Source organism: Hyperoodon ampullatus (assembly GCF_949752795.1).
Source record: "Hyperoodon ampullatus genome assembly, contig: scaffold_310, whole genome shotgun sequence".
NCBI lineage: Eukaryota > Metazoa > Chordata > Mammalia > Artiodactyla > Ziphiidae > Hyperoodon > Hyperoodon ampullatus.
Window position 1 is genome coordinate 416 of NW_027640563.1, and position 23,227 is coordinate 23,642.

Below are 23,227 nucleotides of genomic sequence, written 5' to 3' on the forward strand. Positions count from 1 at the left end.
CCAGCAGGCACTGCCTACAAACTGGGGGAGGAGGGGAAGCTTGGGTGTGATAAGATGGCAGCAATGAGAATAATGAGGGAGGTTGAGGAACTGCCCACCACACCTGTTTGAAGTAAAGGTAATAAGTGTGGGGAACAGAGGAAACAATTTACGTGAAGAATGTAAGGGAACACCTGGAACTCAAGAAATGGAGCTATCGTTTATTTCTTGAAAATATGTGCATGCCAGCCACATGGTAAAAACTCAGTGATGGGGTGTCATACAGGGAAGTGGGAGGGTTGAGGAGTGAAGGTGAATGAGGCTGAGTTACTTTTCCTTCTGTGAAGCCTTCCCATATGAGGAGTCTCACCTCCTTCCCATCTCCCTCTCCAAGGCTTCTTTCTTCCTCATCCCATGCAGCAGTGGTGAGTGTACGGCTGGGGCCAGGGTGGAGGCACGGAGGGACAACTGAAAATCCAGAAACACATCACAGAGCTGAACAGTGTTGCCCTTGCTTTGTTCCACGGATCACAATCTCCACAAGATGTCGATGAGTGATGACAAAAGAAAAAAGATTTCAGCAGCCAAATGCAGCTAAATGGGGGGCAGGGGGCGCTACACAAAACCCAACCTGTTTCTTCACTGGATGACTTCGCAAGGCCTTTGATCTATGATTGTCCATCGTGAGTCTTCAGGGGTGGAGATGATGTAGCGTTTCAAAAACCCATTTGATCAGGAAAAGAAAAACTGTTTTCACTGATGATTACTCGGGACTGATATTTTGAGGAATACTCTTGGTGGGTGCTGATCCTTAGATTTTTCTTCTTTGCTTTACTTTCCCACTTCACTGAGCTGACCCACACACACACCCATCCTAGAGAAGAAGAAGGGATGATGTGCTAACAATAGTAATTTTCAAATTTGAGAGTCATTGTCATCTAGAGTCGTGCCCCTGAGAGAGTGGTCTGGGAACCAGCAACATTGACGTCACCTGGGAGCAAAATGAATTGCGCTGCAATCAGGGGTACCGAACCAGAATCTGCAGTCTGGCGAGATGCCAGAGTGATTCATATGCACACTGAAGTTTGAGATGCAGACCGAGGGTGCTTGGGACTAGGCACTAACCTCAATAATTCTGACTTGGTGTATCCAGGGTGAGGCCCGGGTATGCACATTTTAAAATACCACTTCCAGGACATTCTGATGCAGCTGGTGTGTGGACCCCTAATGAGAAACACTGACTTAATTAAAAAGCTCCTATGGCCCACATGCCCTGCTACAAGGTAACCGATCAGCCTTGTGGTTTCATGGCAGCACCTCTACAAGCTAGGTGATGGTATAATCACTTTCATTGTTAGAAATAAGGAAATGGATCCCTGGAGAGAGAAGGTGAAACTGCTGGACCAAGGTCACCCAGGGGCCAGCAGGTGCCTTAGGGTGAACAAGGACTCTCCTGTCTTTCCTCCCCTGCCTCGCCAACCTCTCTCGTCCTCCTCCTCCTCCCTCATCAGCTCTTTATTCGCCAGCTTCTGTGTCGCTAACAGCCCTCTGAATCTGCTTTTGTTTTTAGTGAAAGGCTAACAAAATACTGCTGCTCTCTGTGCTGGCTAATGATAATCCTGATTAGCTCCATTCTGTCAGCTGACTCCCAGGCTGCCCAGGGCCAACAGCAGCCTGCTTATTCAATCAGGGCCTGGCCCATTTGCTAATTATCATTTGGGCTCCTTTTCTCCAACTGTGAACTTGCTCGAGTTCAAGTCATCTTCAGCTGTTGCATTTACATGAAAAATAGATCATTTGTCACATCTATGTCTGTCAATGCTCCAGCCTCCCCCTCGCTGTTGGAGACCAAATGAAATCACGTATTTCTCTGGGTTCCCAGGCTGCTGCAGACCAGCAGGTCCCAACGGGAGCCATGAGGCAAACCCTGTGGACAGATGGACGTGCTGGCCTTCCTCACTGGGCTGCCGAGGTGACCTCTTCCCAGCTTCTGAATTCCAAGCTGTATTCCCCCTCAGAGGCCTGATAGGGTGACCAACTGTCCCCGTTTGCCAGGGACAGTGTTTTCCCAAGACATGGGATTCTTCTGTGCTAAATCTGGGAGGCTTGGTCACTGTACACCTGGTCCACCAGGACATACAGACAGTGTGAGAGCATTCAACATCCTCCTAGGTGATATAGTTGGAATCTGGATCAGGGAACTGATGGAGCTGGGGTCCCAGCTTTCTCTGTCAGGCCTGAGGCTGAGGATGCACCCCTTTACTGCTCTGCACCTTATTTTGCTTTTAATCTCCACTGCTAATCTGAGAGCATGAAGCTTTATTTCCAACTGTGGATAAGTGGAGGTCTGCAGGCATGTTCTGAGATGAGGGTGGCACCAAAGAAGGAATGACTAGTGTGTAATCCCATTGAATGGGGATCATCCTCAAAGTACTCTTCCGGATTCAAAAACACACTAAGCATTTATTAGGTGCTTGGCAACACAGGCAATACAAGCATATGTCCCGTTTACTACCAGCCCTCAAGGAGTTGACAATCCTGTGGGAGACACTGATACAAATACAATGAACTATATCTGCTACAAGGCTACCTAGGGGATCTCCAAGATGGCAAAAGGCCATGGGAGCTGGGGAAGGGAGAATTAGGGTACCTCTGCTTACTATATGACAGCCACTGTACATTCGTTATCTCATTTAACAGCCAACATTTCTTAAGCACCTATCGTGTGACTAACCCATTTAGTTTTTTACAATTCTATTATTATACCTATTCTACAAATGAGTAAAATGAGGCTTTGAAAAACCGTGCTCGAAATTGCGAGTTAGTGAATGAAAGGTCCAGGGTTTGAACCCAGAGAGTCTGAGCCTTGTGGTAAGCACTGTCTTGAGACTGAATCTCCTACCCTTGTGGGCTGCTGTACCCTCAACACAACCAGTGTGTTGGGCACTCAGCCAACATCAGACAAAACTAACAGGGCCAGCTGAGGAGCATGGCTGTGCGTGGCGGGAACATGGCAGAGAGAAACATGAGGTGGGGCTTCTGCATCCTACATTGTGGAATCCCGAGGCATGACATCGAGAATGTCCCACTGGAGGTGTGGCGACTCTGGAGCTGCTGATGTTCAAAAGGAAACTGGCCTGACAAGTGCTGCCCTTCTGGTCCCTAGCTGCATTAGATTCTAAAGAAGGTACTAGAACAGGAAGCCAAATGCCTGACTTCTTCATCATCCTTCAAGGACCAAAGATGAGCGACAGTCATTATTTTATATTTTTTTAGACTGCATTTGTCAATTCTCAAAAGCTTATCTTTCTTATACAATTAGAACATCTGAGCAACTTGCCTTGCGTATATAGGGTACTTGATATATGCAAATCAAATACATACGTATTGATTTCATATAATATGACTGATTTTAATACTACAGCATTGCAATAGTCGACTTGGAAGTTAGGTATTCCAGCACTTTCAATATTGAAAGTGCTCGTTTCAGTAATAACAATCCACAAGTGCAATATTCTTAGTGGCCATTGAACTGTGCTAATGACTGTCTTCAGAAACATTCTCAATATCTTTTTCTGTTACTTTCTAGGTTTTGATTTGTGTAAAATGAATACATAATTTCAGACAGTTAAGCATTAAAAGCACTTGTTATTAATATGTACAAGCATTGAAATTAATCTCCCTGTAATTAAAATGAACAAAACATAAAGGTAGGCTGTTTCAAGCAAAATTTAAAGAACTATAAGCTTCTGGGAAAAAAAAATGATATCCCTTCTTGCTCACACCTACTGTTAATAATTCCTGGTTAATCCAATCATAGTTTGTTCCCCATCCCCCGAAATAGGCTCTTATCTATTGATAGAATAACTGGGTTGTTCCAGCCCTTTCTGTGACTCAGACTTCAAGTCAGTTCCCGGCACTGCCAGGTGTTAGAATCCCTGGGGCCCTTCTTCAGTTGTAGAAAATACAGTTGACCCTTGAACAACGTGGGGGTAAGGGGCCCTGACCCTCCATGCCATTGACAATCTGAGTATAATTTATAGTTGGGCCCTCCATGACTGAGTTTCCTCCGTATCTATGGGTCTGCATAAACAGATTCAACCAAACTTGGATGGTGCAGTAATGCAGTATATAGCGTATAAGTGGACCTGTGCAGTTCAAACCCATGTTGTTCAAGGGTCTGCTGTAACTGAGAGTGCTCTGATGGCAAAGGAAGGCTTTATCTACTTGTTAACTTACACTCGGCTTTGTCCTACAATGGCCTTCATGCTTCCGTACGCAGAGAAGAAATTAACATTCAGCTCTCTCCATCAGATGTTTCTGCTCCTTTAACTCAGAGAAACCCAAACTTGAGTGCTGAGGAGAGCCTCTTCCTTCCAGTGGACCTTTAGGGAAGGTGTTTCCCCTCCACCTGAACATGTCAACTGAAAACAACTGAACCAAACTCCCCAGAAGGAGACTCCTCCTGGAGATCAGAGTGCTTGCTCCACCCTCTTCATTCACCTGCCCCTATCCACTCTGTCCTTAACATTTTCTGAAATTAGCTTTATCAGCTCCTTTCAGGCCTTTAACTCCCTTTTGCTGTTTGCACAACCTTTTCTGTTTACCCACAACAGCCTTTATACAAGACAAATGAGCAAAACCTCACCATGATTATGTTTTAGTTCCTTTCCACACTACTCGTCCAACTGAATCCAGAGACAACTTAGTTCTTGCCAAGAGCTTTCTAGGAAGTGGTTGTGAAAGAAAATGAAGAAAATAAATGCTTTAGCCAATGATATAGCTCACTTGTACCCAGCGAGTCTTGCTTTGTTCCACAACTCTCGAGTGACACACAGAAAAAATGGGTTTTTTGCCATGTATTCTCAAAGCGTCATTATAGATTTCAAGTTGAGAAACTCTAAAGGTGATATATAAAATTCCCCAACATCTTCTCTGCCAGATACAGGTACTCTACTGTATTAAACATGTCTTTTGGTTTTTGTGTTTTGATTCTTGAATATCTGGGGCCTTGCTGAAAAGGGAGGGATTGCCCCTTCTAGGGCTAACCAATTTCTAGAGATTGTAGACAACTCCTCCTTGAGCTGTTTACTCACCAATCAACACAAACCAACCAATCCAGAGCCCACTTTCCCAACCACCTCCACTGTGACCTCTTAGGGTTAAAATCCCTTTGGCCTAATCACCATAGCACCAGGTGACCAGCTAGGGGCAGCTCCCCTGCCCCAGAACCTGCTGAAACTACTTAAATTAGTCCATGTTTAGCCTTCTTACCCTGCCTCGCCCATTCCTTCCCACGGAAACCACAAGAAAGGCTCCTGCCCGTGTTGTCCCTGACCAGTCTGCGTCCTTCCCCATGTTGTCCTCACACCGTGGTATACCCCCTTCTCTTGGGATCTGTGAGTAAAACAAACTATCTTTTCAATGGCAGTCATGTCTTTTTCTTTTTGGTTTTAATTAGTTTTGATTGAGTAGAGCTGCTTTGGCAGTCATCTCTTGATCTGTTGGCCTCACCATACATAAATAATTTAAAAAACCTGTATTTTAAAAACATGTACATCAAGAGAAAGGAAGACAGGCTAGCAAAAGACCAGTCTGGCTCCTGTGCTCAGGCCATTGTTCAAATGGAGTTGGATGAAATTTAGTTGCTCTGTCAGTTATATTTAGCAAAACTGTCACGTTTAACTGTTTCAGGAAAAAAGCATGATTTTACGATAAAGCACTGATTATACTGGATAAGACGGTACTAGATAGAGTTGCTAGAGACAGCTGTGATGAGGGTACCATAGTATGTTATATGTCACAAAAGATGTAGGGTTTTTAGGGGCCCTTGACTTCCAAAGCACAGTTTGAGTCCTACTGTAAAGATAGTCTATAAAGAAAATGAAAGGGGCTTCCCTGGTGGCGCAGTGGTTGAGAGTCCGCCTGCCGATGCAGGGGACGCGGATTCGTGCCCCGGTCTGGGAGGATCCCACATGCCGCGGAGTGGCTGGGCCCGTGAGCCATGGCCGCTGAGCCTGCGCGTCCGGAGCCTGTGCTCCGCAACGGGAGAGGCCACAACAGTGAGAGGCCCGCATACCGCAAATAGAAAAAAAAAAAAAAAAAAGAAAAGAAAATGAAAGGACTCCCCACTCACTTAAACAATAATAGTAAAGTTTTTTTTAACCAAGTGCTCTGGATTCTCATATATTCCATTAAAACTGCACTGCAGGAGATTCAGTATGAAAAGCAAAGTCCCCATGATACTGTATTCTCATCTTGGGCTCACCTCTCTCTATATCTCTGGAGTAAAAGCTACTCAAAACTAGTTTAACTTGACTTTGTGTATCTAGCAGGTGCCACCCAGTAGGTGCTGAATATTTAGTCACTGACTGAAGAAACGTTTCTTACCTTCTTTGGAAAACAGTGTAAGAGATGACATAGAACTCAAAGATGCCCATTTAAGGGGTTAAGTGAATAGGTGACTGGTTTTGGAGCTGAGAATTAAAGCTACTTCCTCTGACCCAAACCATGACAATCCCAGGGAGAAATGTAAGACCTCTGTTTGATGGCCGCGCACATCTTGGCATCTCCTGCCCTTTAGCTGACCTCTAACTCCTGTCCAATTCTGCAATCCTCTGGTTAGGAGCTGGCCATCAGTTTGCATGGGCGAGGCAGTGTTCTGTGACAAGTGGCTGAGCCCCTGGGGTGACCAGGGTGCCGCACAGTGACACTTACCAAGGGCTCCAGCTCCTTGCGGTCTATGAGGTTCATCTCAGTGACGAAGTAATAGAAGTGTTTGTAGCAGGTATTGACGTGGGCCTCCGCGCCCATCACAATGACCCGGTCGAAGTGGTGGATGTAGACGTGGACGAAGACCCGGAAGAGGCGACACAGGATCTTCTTGCAGATCTGCAGGAAGTTCTTTGGGAAGGGAACACCTAGAGAAAGGGAAAAAGGAAACAAAACCATGATGGGGAAGCTCTGGCAGGCCCCGAGCACACGTGTGAGGCTGGAGAACAGTCCTGGACCCGGCCTTCTGGGCCAGCCTGCAGATGCCTGGCTCTGTGTGGGCAGCTGCATTGGACATTGTCTGAAAAAGTGGCTAAAATGGTGTTAAATTCAAACACCAACAACCACGAAAAGACCAAAAAAATGAACAAGAGGGCCAGGTTTGTTTCTTTGGTTATATCTTTTTTGGTGCAGATAAACACACAGAAATATTTATTTTTAGATAGAAACAGGCACTCTCCCTTCTTGCTTTTTTACTTTTCCCACTTTTTAGAGCCCAAGAAAGTTCCTTTTCCTCTTATCTCTAATATAAGAAAACTGGTAGAAGGAGGGCGATGATCCAGGGAGACTGGCACTCCTTGACACAGAGTAATAGGGAGCGGTGAGGGCTGCAGCAAATTAGAAAGCCCTTTCTCGTCAAAGGAAGCAGCCGCTGCACAACTCAGTCAGTGGTGGCCAGATGGCCACAGAAGCCCGGGGCTGCGAGATCTGGTTTTGCAAGATGATTCAGAAATCTGGGGTTCTATATGAACTATCTGGAGTTCTATTTTTAAAAGGATAGAAATTAACCTGACATTTAAAAAAGAAAAAAATACCGCAGGTCAAAACAAAACATCTTCCTAGGATAACTCGGCCTGCAGACTACCAGTTTGCAAATTCTGATCCAAACTTTTTCTGAGATACACTGTTTCTGAGGTGGGCAAATGCAACAAAACTTCATGGAAACTTCGCATTATACTTATTGTCACCACATCTCCTTGAGGGAAGGTAAGAGTTGGGGGTTGTTTTTCCTAACACAGACTGGATGAGGGGGCAGAGGCATCACCCAGATTTCCTGTCTGATGACCACTACTCCCAGCTTGGTCAGAGCAACAAATAGCAGAATCCCAAGCCCACTTCCTTTCTGCTTCTCAGACACTGCTTAAACTCTTGGTATTTACACTGTTCTTAAGCAGTGACGTCATGGATTCCAAAGTTAAACAGCCTTTGAATTCCTATTGCGCTCCTCTTCCAGCCGTAGGACCACAGACAAGTTATTTAACCTCTCTGAGCTTCACTTTCTCCATATGTAGGGTGCAGGTAAAATTGCCAATTGTCCTGAGGATTAGAAGTGACAACCCTGTGACTTTTGTTTTTCTGTCAGTTAAGGAGGAGTCAAAACAAGGCCTTTTTTGCATGGCCAGGAGTGTCAGCATGACTAAAACCCTCCTACAGCGCCCAGGACAGAGTAAGCGCTTGCTAAAGGGAATGACGCCTCTCCGGCCGGCTCTCTGCTTTGTAGAGCTGGAACATCTAGCTGTTGTTATAAGGCAAGTAATTACCCTTATCAGGAAAAGGCAGACATGACCACCAGCCGTTTGGCAGAATTGCAGAGCTGCGCTCAGGGCATGTCCCTGGTCCCCAGCAAGCCTGGAGTTTTGCTGTCCGTGCCTCCACAGGGTCCCAGTGGCAGCTGTCTGGTGAGAGACACTGTAACGGGATCACCTGGGACACCGAGGGCAGGATGAGCGACGGAACACAGCTGGCAGCTGGCAGAGGCAGGAATCTGCCTCCCCAGGGTCCGGCACTGATATTGGCTTTTCTTCCGAAACAAAGTGGCAACATATCAAATGAACCCAGGGAGAGACTTGGGCACAGCTTGGCAGCTGATTGTCTGGGCAACAGATGCTGGGGTTTGAGGGTGGGGTGATGTAAAGCTGGCCGAAGGTGGAGGGCAGCTCCCCGCCAGAGCGGCTAGGTGGTTATCTCTGCTGAAGGGGGGTCCAGTGAAAACCTCTGCTGCCAGGCTGGGAGAAGGTCTAGAGGCTTCAAAGAAGCCTGAGGTCCAGAGGTGATGGAATCCCCCATTATCCATATTCAAGTGTTGATTATGTTCCCATCAGAACGGGAGTCCTGGAACCACACGGACACAACAGCAGAGGTTGACATGTGTTACTTTCGCAACCTGTCCGTGATGTAGGTTTTACTAGTCCTGTATCACAGATGAATTAACACCAAGCACAGATTAACTTGCTCCAGGCCACTTAGGTAAACAGTGGCAGGGCTGGGATTTGGACCAAGTCAGCCTGATTCTAAAATTTAACAGATCTGGTTATGTTTGGAGTGTGATTCTCTTTGCCAAGGATAAAAGCACAGCTTAATTGCTAAATGCAACGAGGCATCTAAAGATTAGTCTTTGGTGGCACAGAAATATAATTTTTAAAAAGGAGAGGGGTGAGGAGAGAAGGGTGAAAAAAGTCCAAACCCTTGGGAGCCACAGATCCGAGTTACTAAGAGGTCAGCTAATACTCTGAGGCCCCAAGGAGAGATGTGTTTTCTCTGCCGGTGCCTTAGACGATGGACCTGGGACTAAGAGTAAAAGCCAACATTTACTGAGCACGTAACAAGTCTAGGTACTATTATTGTTTCCATCTCATAAATGAGGAAACAGACTCAGAAAATTAAGTAGCTTACCCAGGTCATGCAGCTGGCAAATAGCGGAGGGGTTTGGACCCAGGATTGTCTAACTCCAAAGCCCATGAGTACCCACTACTCTGAAATCTGGAGATGTTGCTCTGGGACTCTGCGCACACTTCCAGCTCCCAAGCCCTTCCTTCCTGGGTGGCCTGAATCCCCCCAGGGGCGTTCACCTTTCACGTCACCAGCTGCTAGGGGACACAGGGATGGGGGGTTTCAGCTGAGCCAGTTCGTCTGCTTGGCCTTTAAAGCTGGTGCCCACACCCCACACACTGACTGAAGGTAAGGCAAAATCTTGGACACACCAAGGATGTTCATGGCACTTGTTGGGTCCCTCTAGAGTGTCCCCAATCTGCATCCCCCCACACCCCTCAAGTCCCTACATCTGATCAGCTTTGAGCTCTTGGCTCTGCCCTCCATTCCACACCTGGTCTCTGGCCTTGCCTTTGGCCTTGAACTTGGTTTGCTCTTGCCTCTCGCATTTGGGCTATGGCTGGGAATGATCTTCACAGTATAGAGAAGAGCTGATTTAGAGTCTGGAAGACCTAGATTAAAATCCTAGCCCTGTCACTTACTAGCTGTATAGGCAAGTGACTTATCACTCTACTTCATTACAAAATGGAGAAAAACATTTACTTTCTAGGGTTCTTATAATAGTATCTGTAATGTGTCTGGCACATGGTGGGAACTTTGAGATGAAGTCCTACTTTTGTTATTTCCCACTTGAACTCCTTGGGTAGGTAGGACCCCAGCCTCAAATCTCTTGGCTCTGGCTGCTAAGTTGGCCCTGACTCTTCCACCATCCCCTTCCTTACATGTAATTCATTCTTCAAAAGCGAACATTGCAAATGGTTCAAGTAAGGACATGCTCAGCATGCACCATAGTCACCCCCAGGCCAACATGGGAAGCTGAGAAGTCCTAGGCTGGATTCGTAGGGAGCCTAAGAACCCTGGTGGGTTCCCTGCTAAGCCAGAGATAAAATCCCAGCTCACAGAGTGTGGGGTTAAGAATAAGAAAGCTCTGTGGCATTTGGGAAATTCACTCAATATTATTGATGGTTCAGGGTCCAATTCTACAGTTTGTATACTATCTTAGCCCTTTTCTCCCTTTCTCTTCTGCCTTCCAAGTCTTCAGATTTGTGTGTGTGTGTGAAGACTTTAAATAAACCGTCAGAAGGTGGGAAGTGGAAGATATCACCCCTCTGGATGTCCACCACTCTGGTGGACCCTGGAACTCTCATCCTGTGTAACTGGCCTCACGGCAGCAAGACAGGGTAAGACTCAGTGCTGGTCTACTCCTTTCCCTGACAGGCTCCAGAGGGACCAGTTCACGAAAATTAATTTATCTGAGGGTTTCTTGTCTTCATGGTGCCGGTAAGAAGTATCTAATCTCCATTAAATAGCCACAGAAAAATGAACCCTGAGAGAGGCCTGCTATGTGTATGTGTGATGTCATTTATTCCCAGTGAAATCCTGAGCTGTGATACTATTATTTCAGCAATTTTTTTTTTAACGTAACTGTGGCTTAGTTCAGCTAAAGTGTTTGCCTGTCCCCACAGATAAAAGGATGTAGAGATTTGACTCCGAAACTCGGGCCCTTTCTTTGGCGTCCTGCAGTTACACTCCATGGCACAGCGAAACTCACTGTTAAGATGACCATTTTCTGACCTCCACTGGCTCAGTACCTGGCTTGCAGAGGAAGCTCAAAAAAATGTTTGTTTGTTTTCGATAAATACAGGCTAACAGTAGGAAGAACGAAAGGCTAATGAACCATCTCAAATGGACACTGGACTTGTTAGCATGGCAGCCTGAACCTGAGGAGAACGTGCAAGGAAGGCTCTGGGCAGAGGGCAGCCTATGTGTTCCAAGGGGCACCAATGACCCAGCTCAGGACTATATCCAACCCCGTCCTTTTGTCCCTTCTCCTATACATAAGGCACTGGGGACCCTCCACTTTCGTACTTCCCAAGGTCTGTGTTAAAAGTGACTAATTCTGGGAGATCCTTGGCTAAAAAAGAGGATCACGAGGTCAAGTATACTAGTCAAAATGCTGCTTTTATAAATGTTTGCAATATACCTAAAAATAGTAAAGGATCTGAGAATTCCTGTAGCCAAAAGTCCTATTTAACTCTGGAACCCCCTTTTTCCTGTAATAGCTATTGGTTTAAGAGTCTGTAATCAGACTTCCCAGGTTTCATTTCTGGCTCTACTACCTATTAACAAGGTAACCATATGCAAACGGCTTCGTATCTCTAAGCTGCAGTTTCCTCAACTGGAAAGAAACAGGGATATTTATGTTATCTGTAGCTCAGGGGGTTGTTGTGAGGATTAACTACACACACGTAAAAGGCTTTGCTAATACTTTGCAGATACGAAGCACTCTGGTGCACTGTTAGTTTCAGTATCTCATGGACCAAATGTTCTTTGTAACATACTTTGGGATTAAATTCCTCCTGCATATTTATTTTCAGGAGGGCAGTCTTGGTATTAATCCATCAATCCAGAACTTGCAAAGAATTTTGAGTGGTAGGTACTCAATTAAGCCCTGGATGATATTTGACTTTGCATTATTTTCTACAAATTTCTCATATTTATGTCTTGTATTACTGTAAGTTCCCTGAACAAAGGGACTGCTTTATACTTTGATTCTATCTTTAAAAGCACCTGGCACAGGGCTAGGTAAGGAACACTCATCATTCAAAGTTGAATCATAAGACAGCAGTGATCTTATTTAGTCAAGATGTGAATCCATCATCGCCTATTTGGGGGAGGAAAAAAGCCTACAGCAGAAATGATAGCTTTTTGCCAGAGTCTTGATATGGTCCTGGCATGCAAGGCTACACAATGCTCTTCTATGGAGGAGAGCTCTGAGATGGAGAACGTTTTCATCTAGCCTAGTGGGTGGGAAGAAAGAATCTGAAACTCCTTTTTTTTATCATTAAAACCTCCCTTTTTTACCTTTCAATATAGTTTTTCAGGGAGGTGATAGTTAATTTTCAGTCACTGTACTCAATTAGAAAGTTAATGCCAGACAATATTAACCAGAAGTCATAACTGAAATAGACTGCATATCTGAAGGATTTGGAGTTAAACTTTGACTAGTCTTATAATAACCCAGGCAAACCTTCCGACAATAATCTCAGACAGATATGTATTGATCATATAGAAAACAACTTTTGGAATAGGTTAGAGAGGCTTTGTTTTTTTTTTTTTTTTGGCCATGCCATGCAGCATGAGGAACTTGCCAGACTAGGGATCGAACCCGTGCCCCCTCCATGGAAGCGCGGAGTCTTAACCACTGGACCGCCAGGGAAATCCCTATAGAAAACAACCTTTGAACAGAAGGTCTCTACATGATTTGCAAGCACGATTGATCTCAGAGCCTCCCCTTCCTCTACCCTACCCTGAGCCATAGCCCCTGACTCTCAGATTCAAGCTGGGAAATTTCAGACTCCAAGAAGCTGGCTCGAAATGAGAAGATGTGTTCAGATGAGCTTCAGAAAGAGGTGATAGACATCTAGGTGTTCAAGGATAGATCTGGATGGCTCGGGGCAGGCCGTGTGGCTTGGTCTCTGCAAATGGGATCAGTGAGCCTAAAACGGGACCAGGCTGAACTCAGATTCCAGAATGAGCCCAGGCAAGATGCCTGGGCTGAGGTCAGAATCCCAGACCAATCTCTCACATGTTCCACAGGAATTTGCTCAACAATTAGACTCAAAGCAAGACTAGAGTTTGCTAAGTGATCAGGCCAAGGAGAAGGCCAGCCAGAGAGTTGGGGTGAAGGAGGAGGGTGCAATGAGCCTGTGGGGCTTGGAGGCCCTCTTGAAGGCCCGACCAGGCAGCTTCACAGCTCTGTTTCTGCTGCTGGTGAGGACCTGGTACTCAGCCGGGAACCAGCATCTGACAGAGCCCTGCTGAGTTTATGAATGTGTCTAACCACAAACTTTCTGATCTCCAAGCCACATTGAGTGTGAGAGCTAAATTGAGCATGGAATATAATAATTTCTCTGGGGCCCCATGGGGATTTGCCTTTCATCTCTGACTCAGTAACTATTCTTTCTCCCACACAGAATTGAATAAAAATTCCAGTAATTTCTGAGCTTCAATCCATTTTCTTTCTTCCTCATCCCCTCCCCTCCCCTCCCTTTCACTTAGCCCCCAAATGCCCCATTCAATCCTTCCTTTTCAGGCACCTCTGGAAAAAAAAAAACAAGAAGTTGTCTAAATGGCTTGTGTTTTTATCTTTTATCCTGTTATGGAAGCTGCAAAAGGAGAGAGTCCCTCAGAGAATGCAGAGATGCTATGACAGGGCCACAGATGGGAGATGGAGGTCCCAAAGTCAAACAAGACCCAGGCGGCAGTTTCCAAGCTAGCTGCTACCCATTCTTGTTTTCATGGTTTTTCTCTTTTTTCTTCTGGAGAGAAAGCCAGATGCTTAGGGCTGAGAACCTGGTCTCTGACGGCACTGGGTTGAACCTGGGCTGTGGAGCTCTGGAGAGGAGGGCCTCAAAGCCTGTCTACAGGGACACCAGAGAACTGGCCCCAGAACATCCCAGGTTCCACAAGCAGCTGGCAGACATTCCAGCCCGTCGTTCACCTAGCTAATGCCTCTTCCTTCTGTAGAGCTCAGCTGAAGGCCTCCCATCATCCCCAGACTCAGGTTGCCTGGCATGTGCCATCTGCTCCTGTAACTCTCCTGAGCACAGATCCCAGATGGCAATTGCACACTGACCTGTGTGGGTACTGGCTCAGGTCTGCCACCCCCTCCAGACTGTACGCTCCCTGAGGGCAGGGAGTGCATCCATGCTCCTCCCAGAAGGATGCTTAGTGCCCAGAGCGGAGGTACACCAAAATCAAAGCTCAGAAAGGTGCAGGGACTGACTGGCCCGGGGTTTAGAGCTAGTTTGTGATGCAAAGGGGTCTGAATTCAAGTCTGTCTGATTCCAGAGCCTATGCTCTTTCCACTCTGCCAGGAAACTGGATGGGATTCTTACGGCTCGTTTCATCTCTTGCCAATCCAACTGGCAGAATTGGAGAAGCCAAATCTGTTAAAAGATGAAGGTGGAAAAGGGCATATTGGCTCTTACTTCCCCAAAGGCATGTGTCATTCGTGGACACTGGTTAAGCGTCTGGCTCTGGTGTCAATCACTGGTTTCAGGCTGCAGCTGTGGAACTCCCCTGATACTTGCCCGGGAGTGAGTTTGCTAACTTCTAAAAGGCTCGGTTTCCTTATCTGAGGAATGAGGATAATTATACCTGGTAGTTGGTGAGATTGGGAGGATTAAACACAGAGCCTAGGGCCAGCAGGCTTTCAGAGGCATTTGGCAAAAGGCCGCTCATGTTATTGCTGCTCTAAAAGGTGAGACTCTTCCTCATCAGAGTCTAGGGTGGGGGAGGGCAAATGAAACGGCACAGACGGAGCTGCCTTTTCTCTAAAGGACAAACTCTTCCTGGAAAGCAGATTTGGACCCAAGGTGATATACGGAAACACCGTGTGAACTGTCCGAGGAGCTTCCACGTGACACGAGATGAAGCCTAGTGCCTTGGTTAATCTAATCCCTTGGGGACCCCAATGGCACGTCAGTAACAACAACCAGAAATGCCTATCTTGAGCTCCTTCACACTGTCACTCCTGTCTGAGAGCATCTGTGCTGTCCTTTGGGTCTTTGGGGGCCAGTACCAGGAGTGTGCATGTGAAAATCCCTCTACAAGTCATAAGAACCACTCATTCTCAATAGCTCGTGAATAAAAGCAACATCCCACACACGTGGGAAAAGAAAACAGGCCTCCTCCGGCAGCGTGGCTGAGAACATACCATTTCCAAGATACTTGCAAAACAAAACACAATTCGATCACAATGAAGAAAGAAAAAGAAAGAAAGAAAAGAAACCTTAACAACATAAACCTACTTCTTAAAAATCCTCTCCTAATAGTTTATTCTCTTGCCCATTCCATCCACATTCTCCTGCCTCCTGCAAAACGTATACATATATATTTATCTAAAGAAGCCTCATACTCTTGCTGATGAAAATTCAGCTTTGGAGGGCCGATTCTTCTAAGCAGATGTTTTGTGTTATCTCAGTGCATTCCTCAAGAAAGTGTCTGTACACCATGCCAAGGAAAACAATCCTGGGGAGCAAGACTTTGTTCCTCTGCCTGAAAAAAAAAGGCCCCAAACAAGCTGACAGCTGCAAATGGTTAGAAATAAACTGGCTACTACTCTCTTCCCCAGCTGCCCCTCGCCCCAACCCCGAGTTACCCTCGGACCCATTACCACACTGGCCAGACCAAAAGAAGGGAAAACAGAATAGCAAGTGATGATACACTCTAAACAGACTGTTAATTCCCTCAGACGTGCCATTTGCGAGGCAGAGGAAGTGCTGTTTCAGCCAGCCAAAGGAGCCTGCCTGTCACCTGCCCCTTCCTGTCCCCAGCACCACTTCTCTGCTGCTGGAAGCTCCTTCTTTGCACAGGCTCCGGAAGTGCAGGCTCAGCGGCCGTGGCTCACGGGCCCAGCCGCTCCATGGCATGTGGGATCTTCCCGGACCGGGGCACGAACCCGTGTCCCCTGCATCAGCAGGTGGACTCTCAACCACTGCGCCACCAGGGAAGCCCTGGAAGCTCCTTCTTATTCGCGTCCCCATCTCCAGGTTGGCTGGCTGCCTTCCCTCGCTCTGTCCTGGCGTGGAGGTGGAAGTACATCAAGAGAGACCCAAGAAGACCTGAGAAAGGCATTCATTCACTATGCATTGGCAATAAAAGCCATTAAAGATGAATTCTAGCTAGTTCAGACCTGCCGCGTTTGCTGAAAATCAAATGGCCCAAATGAGACAGAGTGAGCTGAGAACATGGTGCTAATGAACCTCATTAGAACTGGAAAGTCAGACAGAAGCACCAGCACTTTGATCATCAGCCCCAGTCAGAATTTGAAAATGACTCAGCCTCCCGGTCGTGGATGATCTGTTGTGAGTATTTTCACAAATAAAACTTTTCTTTATTCACCAGCAGAATCTTCCTTCCATTATGTGCAGGGCACTGAAAACCCAGTCTTGTCGAGGTGTGGTGTATATGTATATATGTATGTGTATATACACATACATATACACAATGGAATATTACTCAGCCATAAAAAAGAATGAAATAATGCCATTTGCAGCAACATGGATGGACCTAGAGATTATCATCCTAAGTGAAGTAAGTCAGACAGACAAATATCATATGACATCACTTATATGTGGAATCTAAAAAATAATACAAATCAACTTACTTACAAAACAGAAATAGACTCAGACATAGGAAATAAACTTATGGTTACTAAAGGGGAAAGTGGGGGAGGGATAAATTAGGAGTATGGGATTAACAGATACACACCACTATATATATAATAGACAACAAGGATTTACAACAAGGATTTATTTATTTATATTGAATATAGCACAGGGAACTATATTCAATATCTTCTAATAACCTATAATGGAAAAGAACCTGAAGTTGTACACCTGAAACTAACACAATATTGTAAATCAACTATAGTTAAATTTTTTTAAATACAGAAAAATACACACACAATACACACACACACACACACACAATCACACACACAAAATACCAAGTCTTGTCCGAATAGTTTCTAATCTATAAACTTCTCTCCAGCCCCACTGCCACTTCACTAGGTCAAGCCACCATCACCTCCTGCCTGGTTGGCTGTGGCTCCCCCTTAGTGGAGCTTCCTTCCTTTACTCTTGGATTTCTTCTCCTGTCCCCAGGCAGTGGCCTTTGAGTCACAGTCTGAAAACCACTGTGCTATGGAAAGATCCCCCAGGGAACTGCTATTGGCCCATGTTTAACCTTGTCAAGTCCAAGGCCATAAGGCTGCAATGAAAATTAATACCCATTTAACTTTTCACACCTAGCAGATCTCAGATGCATCTTTCTATTAACTTTTCACCCATACTGGAAAAGAACACCTCCTCAAATTGTATTTTATATTTATATCGAAGCACCTATTTTCATATAAATAGAAAACTATCAGATAGGTCATTTTCCAGAGTTACTAAAGTTTGAAATAAGCCAGGGTTGATTGAGAAACAAATAATTCTGGGATACATGATTGGGGAAGGCAGGGGAGAGGGAAAAGATAGCAAAAGTAATCCATCCTTTTGAGAAACGCAGATCCAGAAAGAACAATGATTGGATCCCAACTTGAGGGGTGCTTTGCAGAGCCAAAAGGGAACAGGAAGAAATTGATCTGAGGCAGGGGTGTAACTGTTGGGGGATCTTCTCCAGACAGAAAGGGTCTAAGAAAGGAAAACTTGCCAAAGAAGTTCAGAGCAGACTCTGAATGCAAAGACCCACCCTGCATGAGGCTGAAGGGGATGCAAGTGGATGCAGATGACTCTTTGCATCTGAGCTGGAAGGGTTCTGGCAGGGACTGAGAAAAATTGGTGAGTCATTGCATTTGCACGTAAGACCCAATGAAGGTACGTTAGTGGGTTAGGGATGAAACCAGAAATGTAGCTTTTAAATCTGATCACTGGGTCAAAGTAGAGCTAAATTCATGGACTAAACTGTATATCTGTAAAGTACTTACTTGAATATGGTCTTAACCAGAAATCACTTATTCAAATGCCTTCAAGGGTCAGAAAGGGACATAAAAGCGTCAAGTAGGCTGGCTGTAATACAATAGGGAATGGCACAGACTGTGACAACCTGGACAGTGCTTTATGCAGGAAAGAAAAATTGTCTCAGCCTTAGCTAACTGTGTTGAGCAGGAATATGGGTCCAGGATTGCCAGAACTTCTGGTCTTTCAAGAGAATCGGAAGTCTAGATTTTAATGTGAAATCTCTTCATAGTTAAACGTTGGTAGTTTAAAAACATTAAAAAATTTTTAAAAACATTTTATTTTTAATGTAATTTATTTTTACATAGTTAACTCAGCCTGGAAAAGTTGACTCTCTATGACAGCTTAAGTTTTAAATTTTACGTTAAAAATTTTTATATTACATTACATTTTTAATTTACATTAAAACATTTTTTAATTTTAGAATTTCAAAAATTAAAAAATACCTTGTAGCAATGAGCACCTGCAACATCCAGATCTTATTGTCTAAGACCATTCTACAAAAAGGGGAATCAGGGCTCCTTGGAGAAACAGCTGATTCTAGGGCTGGGGCAGGAAATATAACAGAACACTTTGTAGCGCCAGAAAGAAAGGGAGTCCTCGATAAACACACAACAATGGAGGTGTGTCCAAGGGACCCTGGAGGCAACCTGAAAGAGCTCCTGCAAGGCCGAAGCTGGAATTTGAGCAAGAAAATAAATGGAGTAGTATTAGATTATAACCAAAAGTATAAAATAAATACCCATGAGTCCAGACTGATAGAAATAAATGATTGAATAAATAAGTGGGGAACAGACAAATTGCAGCAGAATTCCAAATAATTTACGTAGTGACTTTCTCCTGAAGAAGGTGGAACTCCTTTCCGTAGCCTTGACTGTGGGGTATGCCAGGTGACTCGCTTCCAAAGAGTGCAGTTTGGAAAGGGAGGTGGGAAGAGTAACTTTAAAATGGAGAAACCTGGCAGACACAACGTTGGCCAGGTAACTAAGGTCAATGCCATCACTGATTAGTTTCTTGGCATGTTCTTGGCATATACCTTTGATATGATGTGAGGAAAATGTCACTTCAGCTCTGTGGACTTCTGACCCAAAACCCATAACCCCAATGGAACCATGAGAAAAATATTAGACAAACCCAAATTCAGGGACATTCTACAAAACATTTACCAGCACTCCTTTAAATTGTCGAAGTCATCAAAAACAAGTAAAGTTTGAGAAAACGTCAGCTCAGAAGGGTGTAAGGAGACGTGACAACTAAATGTAATGTGGTATTCTGGATGGAATCCAGGAACAGGAAAAGGGAATTAGGGAAAAACTTCTAAAATCTGAATACTGTGTGTGGAGTTTAGTTAATGAAAATGTACTGATGTTAGTTCCTCATTTGTGACAAATGTCTTATAAATGTAACATAAGATGTTCCTAACACGGGAAACTGGATGAGTTATATGTGGAACTCTCTGTCTTATCTTTGCAATTTTTCTGCAAATATAAAACTCTTCTAAATAAAAAGTTTATTTATATTTAAAAAAAAAACCACTCTGTGGGCCAAAAATATTCAATAGGGTCCAGGGGCCATGAGTTTGTACCCTTTGGCTTATGCACTGACAATTCTATGTTTCCTGATGACACTCTCTGATCAGAACTGGCTACATAATTTGCGGAGGCCCTTTTTCAAAAATTATAAAGAATTTAAAGATGGCAACAGCAAATATTAAACCAAGCATGGGGCTCTTCTGAGGGCAGGTCCTGTGTGACCATACAGGTTCCATGTCTGGGAAGCCAACCATTTCTGATACACAGCATAGTCCAAACAGAGCTATCCAGCTAGCAGTTATCCTTGCCAGATAAAACTCCCAGCACATACTCTTTATTTGTCCATTAACTAATTTTAAAAATTAACAAACACATATATTTGGGGATGCGCTAGATATTAGAAATTCAGCAATAAGCAGAAGAGCTAAATTAGACTCATAAATTATAAGGTCCCCTTATAATGTAAGTGAACCCTGGCACTGATCGGACACCCTTGAGGTTCTTCCCCTCACTCTCTCTAATTTCTCCTTTTCTCCTGTTTCAACTGCAACACTATTTACTATAATGGGACTTCTGAAGAAAGTGAATTTTTTAAATTATTAAAATGTGGAAAAGTTTCATGAGGTTATTTTATAACATTTGCAATTAAAAGTTTCAATTACGTTGGCTCCTGAGAGAAACTTAATTTCCTGAGCACCTAATGGCACCGGATATTAACATATGTTAATATCATTCATTACCAATCAAACAAGCCAACAAACTCAGGAGTTGTTTCCCCCACTCTGCAGATGAGAAAATGGAAATCACCTGTGCCCAAGTGACACAGGTACTAGGTGATGGAGCTGGAATCTCAACCCAGGTCCATCCCACTGCAAAGCACATAACACACCCTCAAATAATACAACTAATACACCCTCTACCTTCATAATTCCTTTAAAATTATTTTAAAAATTAACCTCACCTTCAAGAACGTACCTCTGAATAGTTAGTTTTACCAATCCTCAACTGAAATAAATTACTGTAAGGCCATTAGCCAATTTTAAGGTCCTTAATAAAACATGACTTTTGAGAAGAAAAGTCTGAGAGTTCAGGACACTTGTCTTTTGGAATGTGGTGGAGGTGGACGGGAAGAGGATGCAGGTGACTAAAGCAATTGCCTCTCTTGGACCTGAGATGCTGAAGCAGAGGTGAGAAACTGTCAGCTGCAGGCCAACCTTAGCCAGAAGGCATGTTTTCTTTGGACTACATAGTATTTTTGAAATGCTGCCAACATTTAGAAATTGGGAACTATGATACAAATATTAAGAAGTCTGGCTTCTCTTGGAAAAACTCGAAAGACCTGGCACTAGTGGACTGAAATTCCCACATGGCAATAACTAAGTGATGTTTGCTCCCTGTAAACTGGAGATGCTGTACCTACCAGGGCAGCCCCATTCATTTCATTCATTTACTTTGCCAGCCTAGACCCTTTAAAGAAAACATTGTGTTTCTCTGTGTGGAAGCAGGTAGTTAATACACTTTTTTGTTTTGTTTTGTTTTGTGAGGCCAGGTGAGGCTTGGTTGCATAGAAAATATCTATTGGCTATACTAGAAAACCATTACCCTAGGAACACCGTCCTAGGGTACGTAATACATTCCTGAGTACATAATACTTTCAGATTCCATCTTCCTTCCAGGCCCCTCTGAGCCCTGCAGTGGGACTGTCCTCTTTCCAAAGTGCTCCGTTTGACACAAATGTGCAGAAGGTATCATTTGCTTTTTTTCTGAAGGCAACCCCACTGGGCACATTGATAGACTCCTGGGGGTGATGGAAGCAAATGGGTTTGGTGTTTTGCAACCCTACATCTTTTCTTTGGTAACCTTCCTAGGTGGTCCTCAAATTATGTAGGCTTGACTTTCTTACTGCCTGCATATTTACACAATACATGGACACCGCTAATCCCCCTTGGCATGGCGCATTTGGTCTATTCTACATTTACTACCTACTGTGGTACCTTGGTGATGTCACACAGAAACACTGTCAGACAGCTGTCATTGGGGGAGAGAACAAAAGCCCCACCCCATGCATGCTGGGAGGATCCTAGTAGCCCACCCCCCGCCCGACCACCGCTGCCCATCCCCATGACAACCTTGCAGAGCAAGTGTCCCCTTGTCCAACGGCACCTCTCCCCGATTCCTAGAAAGGTTCTCACATGTCCTGGCCCCAAAGGCATTAGCACTCTTTGGGACTGTAATTAGCAATTCTTATATGTTTTTGAGTTCTCTGAAAAAAAACTCCTAACTTATAAACCTCTGGTTTGTGTTTCAGACAGGTATTTGGAAACATAAATTTATAAAAGTAGGTGACTGCCTCATTTCTTCTGCTCTAATCATATGAGTAATGTTTAAGAAAATTTAGAAAATGCTGTCAAGATACCATTATCACCCATAATCCCACCAAGAAATAACCACTGGTAATATTTGGTATGTAACCTCCCATTCTTGTCTCTTTGCATATATATAATATATAGCTTTTAAAAAGTAAGATTAGAATCAAATTATACATTTAGTTTGTATCCTCCTCTTTGCACTTAACATAATATCATGAGTATTATTTTTTGAACAATGAATTGTCATATACCCATGATACAGATTTAACAATTATCAAGACAAAATAATGCTTGAATGACTTTCCTTGAACATATCTTTGGCGGTTGGTCTCTGACAATTTTCCTTGGATAGATTCTTAAAAGTGGGTTTAACCCCATAGTTTATATTAATCATTCATGCACATTTTGTACTTTAGTCCACACGAAATTTGTTTGCTTCCAGAATATGAACATGTTCCCAAAGCTTGAAATAAAATTAATGGGCTCTATTTATCCTGCAGTGTTGGTATTCCCTGGCACTCCACTGACTTCCTTGGCAGTGTGAATGCCTTCGTTGGAGAAGCACTGACACAGGACTTAAGAACTAAAGCTGTAAACAGCAATTAGCAGTCTTCCTTTGAGTACAGCAGTGGTTCTCAACCCTTCCTGCACATTAGAATTATCTGGGGAGCATATTTAAAAAAAAAAAAAGAATGGCTGTTATTTCCCACTACAGCAATTCAATCGGAAAATTTCCAGATGATTCTCATGTTCAGCCCTACTTGAGAAACAGTGGCTTAGATTATGATTCTTAAATTGTGGTCCCTGGACCAGCAGCACCAGTAGTAACTGGGAACTTGTTAGAAATGCACATTCCCAGACCCCAAGTTAGAGACACTAAATCTGAATCTTTGGGACTAGGGCCCAGCCATCTGTGCTTTAAGATGCCATCCAGATAATCCTGATCCATGCCGATGTTTAAAGAACACTAGCCTAGAATATTCCTTTGTGCATATTCCTGGCTCAAGGATACACAGCCTGCTTAACCAAACAGGGAGGCTCACTGAAGATTCACAGAATCTGGTTTCAGACTGGAGTCTGAGTCTCTTGCCTGCCACTTGCTAGCTACGTGATTTTGGGCAAGTGAATTAGCCTCTCTGAGGCTCAGTTTCACCATGCAGGCCAGGAGGGTAATATTAACAGTACTTACCTCATTAGGTTGTTGTGAGGATTAAATCAGGGAAAAGAAAGGAAGGAAGGAAGGAAGGGAGGAAGGAAGGGAGGAAGGAAGGAAGGAAGG

At 44.3% G+C, this 23,227-nt stretch overlaps 1 protein-coding gene across 1 annotated transcript in view; it reads right to left on the reverse strand.

Annotated features, from left to right (window-relative positions):
• Positions 1 to 349: 349 nt before the first annotated feature.
• Positions 350 to 23,227, reverse strand: part of LOC307070110 (MOB kinase activator 3B-like) — a gene marked incomplete at both ends in the record, with an annotated part of 112,757 nt that continues 89,879 nt past the window's right edge. The window contains 2 exons of the mRNA XM_079728696.1: positions 350 to 447; positions 6,697 to 6,899. Of these exons, the coding sequence (XP_079584822.1) occupies positions 350 to 447; positions 6,697 to 6,899 (301 nt within the window). The remainder of the gene's footprint in view (positions 448 to 6,696; positions 6,900 to 23,227) is intronic.